The 4,136-nt window shown below is 40.5% G+C and overlaps 1 protein-coding gene across 1 annotated transcript in view; it reads right to left on the reverse strand.

The window, feature by feature from the left end:
- Positions 1 to 3,146: 3,146 nt before the first annotated feature.
- The window catches only part of LOC109966921 (uncharacterized), a 2,974-nt gene continuing 1,984 nt past the window's right edge, over positions 3,147 to 4,136 (reverse strand). The window contains exon 2 of the mRNA XM_020612169.1: positions 3,147 to 3,727. Within this exon, the coding sequence (XP_020467825.1) occupies positions 3,662 to 3,727 (66 nt within the window). The 3' untranslated portion in view covers positions 3,147 to 3,661. The remainder of the gene's footprint in view (positions 3,728 to 4,136) is intronic.

Consider the following 4,136-nt stretch of genomic DNA (forward strand, 5'->3'; position numbering starts at 1 on the left):
TTTTGAGCTGATGTTTGTATTTTTTTCGACACAGTGAAATTTTCACACACATACTGTGCAAAAGTCAGAAGCCATTATTAGATTTCCTGCTTTATCAAAGTTGTAATAATTTAATACAGTCTCTTTATTAAGATATAACCAGAAATATATGTTATTAAATATAAAAAAAAAACACAAACACATACACAAAACTGGCTTCTACTGCCCAATGTCAGGGTTCAGTGTGACGTCCCTTCCTATGAGGGAGATTGACGTGTTGAAACCATGACGGAGCCTCCACCATGTTCCCCTGAAGGCTCCTCCTCTTCTCACATGACTGGACCCCAAAATTTAAAACGGATTCATCTCTCCATAAGACACTTTTCCAGGTATCACCACTCCAGTCTGAGAGTGTTTGCATATCTCAGCCTTTTCACCCTGTCCCCTTCTGAAAAAGTGGTTTCTTGGCTGCTGTACTTCCACGGAGGCTGGCCTTGATTCAGTGTCTTTGAACTGTGGAAGCATCGGCTTGGCGTCCAGATGAAGCTTCCAGATGCTGAACCAGGCCCCTGCTGGGTTTCCTCTGACCTCTCAGTGACTCCGTGACTTCATGAAACTCTAAGGGCCTGGAGCTCCGAGAGGGGACGAGGGAAGCAGCTGTATTTAATACTGTATTTGTCTTGATGATGATTGCTTTGCAGTAACATCTCCTGTCAAGTGCTTTTACCATGAACTTACCTTGTGTGTGCAGACAGCAGGGGGAATGTGTAACCATATACTGTGGTGTAGTTAGTGTGTAGTCAACAGACCTGGTAGCAAGGTGGACAATTATGTGCTCTTCGTCTTCTGAGATGCATCAAGTTCACTTCAACCGACTCCAGCAGTGAGCAGACCAAATGAACCACATGTGGAACATCTCTGGATGTCTCCGGGTGTCTGAGGGCAGAGGACGCTCCTGAACACAACCCTGTGTCCGTGTGCATCCTGCACAGGTGCTGGATCAAACAGAAGCAAGTCAAACAAAAGCTCAGCACACAGGAGTAAGAGCACCCACGTTAAATTTAACAGAGCCACATTTCGATGTGTTGGACCTTCCTGTGCCAAATAAACATCACAAAGCACATCTCATCTGATAAGAATTAGAAGGAGAAAAGGAGTAAGAATTTCATTATACAGGGAAACACGTTTCCTAACTGAGCATATGACAAATAAACACTTGGAACTTGAACACACTCTTCACCCAGGTGTGTCTGATCTGTATGATGGCCAGGCCACTCTCAGGCTGGACCAATCAGAGCAGAGCTGATGACCTCACACAGAGACCAAACGTGCCTCTATGGGAGGATCTGCAATAAAAAACCAAACATTAAAGCAGCTGGGATGTGAAAACAAAGTGTAGTGTGAACAGCCAGCAGCTCCTCGGCCTCATGCAGCCTTATAGCTTTAGACCCAGTCACTTGTGTTTCCACAGTGATTTTAGACAATTTCAAATGTCACATGCACAATTCAGTTCCTGAAAATTTGCTGGAGGAGCGTAGTGGGGTCAATGTGTGTGTTTCAGGTTGTGTACAGTTGGGTCGGAGCTACAGCAGCTGATCTGCTGTGTCCTGTAGACGAGTCTGTGCACCACAAGGTGGCAGCACGACGCTGTTCACAGAAGGACCAACCTGCAAACAGACCACCAGACACCAAGTGGTCAAAGCTCTTTGTTTTTGTAGTGGTTAAAACAAGCAAATATAGTTAATAGTTAATGCTTATGGTTAGTGTGTAACATGTAATATGTGACAGGTAACTGAGTACAATGGAATGCAGTAGACTACAGGGTGAGCTGAACAATGCCCACATAATTTTATCAGGTTTTGACCTTTGTTCTGAAAGTGGGGTGTGTGTCAGAACGAGAGTTCCAGGGGGATGTTCAGTCTGTTTTCTGTTTGTGAGCCCATTTCAGAGGGTGTTTTCCCGTAAAAGAGAAGATAGGAAGCTAAGTTTGGGAATTGACATAAGAGCCAAAAAGAACTGTGAACATAAAGAGGTTAGTGAACTGGGTGAACTGGGTGTGTGACAGTGTTCAGGAAGCAAACAAGGATGGGGAGCTAGCAGAGGAGAAGAGAGACAGGACTTTGACTTTTCAACTGGCTGACAATGATTTGACAAGTCTCTTATTCAGTGCTTTTATTTATGTCTCTGCAGAGACGGTGAATCTATTCCCTGCCTTTCAGATTATTGAACTGCTTTGAATGATTAGAATAATAAATGAACATTGGAATTGGAAAGATTTGTCTGAATGAATTTAGTTCACATCACACATTGGCCACGTCACTTTCAGGCAGCAATAATCCTTTTTTAATTTAAACAGCATAGTAGCTACCTGAGTAGATATACTGTGTTACTTCGCAACTTGCAATTTATCTTTGTTACCTGTGTATTTTTTGAAATAGTATTTGTTCTTACTGTATGTATCTTAATGTACTGTTGTTCTCCTGTACATGAATATTGTGCATGTACCTCATGTAAAGGCCAAAAAACACAACTGTGAAATTCTAGTTGTGCAGTTTGATTTGATTTATTTATTCTTTTAAGCATGTAAAGACAGTCGATATGTCAACACACATAATTATACACATATCCAACAAATGCTAATCCAATATCAATTTGCTTATACCTAGTACATGCTTGAATGGAGTAGGAAGAAGTCAGACTTATCCAGTCCTACCCCCTGACATCATCTTACCATCATTGGTTTGCAAGCAGTATCTCTACATAAATAATTATCTTCTACACCACACAAGTAATATACTAAAGAATTATTACAAAGTGTTAACATTTGTACATAATTACATTCTTAAATAATTATCTTCTACACCACACAAGTAATATACTAAAGAATTATTACATAGTGTTAACATTTTTACACTACACCCACAATGTTCCACCTGTTCCAGTTCCATTTGTATATATTTATTGGACAGTTAATTTAGACTGTTTGTATGTTTAAATGGTTAAAGGTATAAAAAATGTTAATATTGACCAATCATTACTTGAATTTTGGAAAAACGGTCATTACTATAGTGTTCAGTAATGTTCTTAACTGTGTACTGTGGCTTTAAGAGTCACGCTACTACCCAGCTTAGTTTGTTTTGGAAAAGATTCTGAAGGTTTTTGGAAGCTCATGGTTTTCTTAACTTAACGTTTGTAACATGTTTCTTTTTGACAGTATTTACGTCTAATTATGTTATAACTTGTAGAATTTTGCTATGTTCGTTTTTTGTGAGAGATTCTTATGAGCAACACGACGGGTGGAGGTGGAAATGAGCAACGTCTGTGTCCGAACATCGTTAGACAACAAGCTCCAGATCACAAATCACATCACTGGTGGAGTTTGACATTTTTCAACACAGAAAATTAAAAAGTACACATAATTTACACACAGATCAAAAAAGTAAATCAGCTTCACTATCAGTCGTGACAAAGCTTCCATTCAGTCTTTTACAAAGACTCAGTTCTTCCTGATACAGTCCCCTCAGTCCACTGTGTCACTTCACAAAGCAGAATTAAAACCAACAAGTTCATTATTTTACACTAGTTTTCCTTAGCATTATCATTTTGCACATTACTTGTTATGGATCAGTGATATTTAAGGTGAAGAAGCTGGAGGAACTAAAGCCAACCGGACGAAGCGATGTCAGGTTCTTGGTGGCAGAGTGAACGAGTCATGTTGGTTGATGAGAGAGTTGAGGTTGTTCTTGATGTTTGAGAAATGACTGGAACTAATCCCAGCTGACACTGGGTGAGAGGTGGGGTCCACTCTGGACAGTCTGTTGACTGCAGCTGCTAGACAGATTAACATGCCATGTTATCAGCCACCGGTCCCCAGAAATGATGCCCATCCCCATGAACCCAGTGTGCTCCCCAGTTTACCATCATCATACAGTATGTATAGAAAAACAAGACCACAGACACACACACACACACACACACACACACACACACACGTTTTCATTCTTTGTGAGGATTTTATATTGACTTACATTCACTTCCTAGTGACCTATCCTAACTTTAACCATAACCACTACGGTTAACCATGTCATCCTAAAATTCAATGATTTACATAGTGAAGAGACCAGGACACACACACACACACACACACCCACACACAC

This window comes from Monopterus albus, unplaced genomic scaffold (assembly GCF_001952655.1).
Source record: "Monopterus albus unplaced genomic scaffold, M_albus_1.0 scaffold121.1, whole genome shotgun sequence".
Lineage (NCBI taxonomy): Eukaryota > Metazoa > Chordata > Actinopteri > Synbranchiformes > Synbranchidae > Monopterus > Monopterus albus.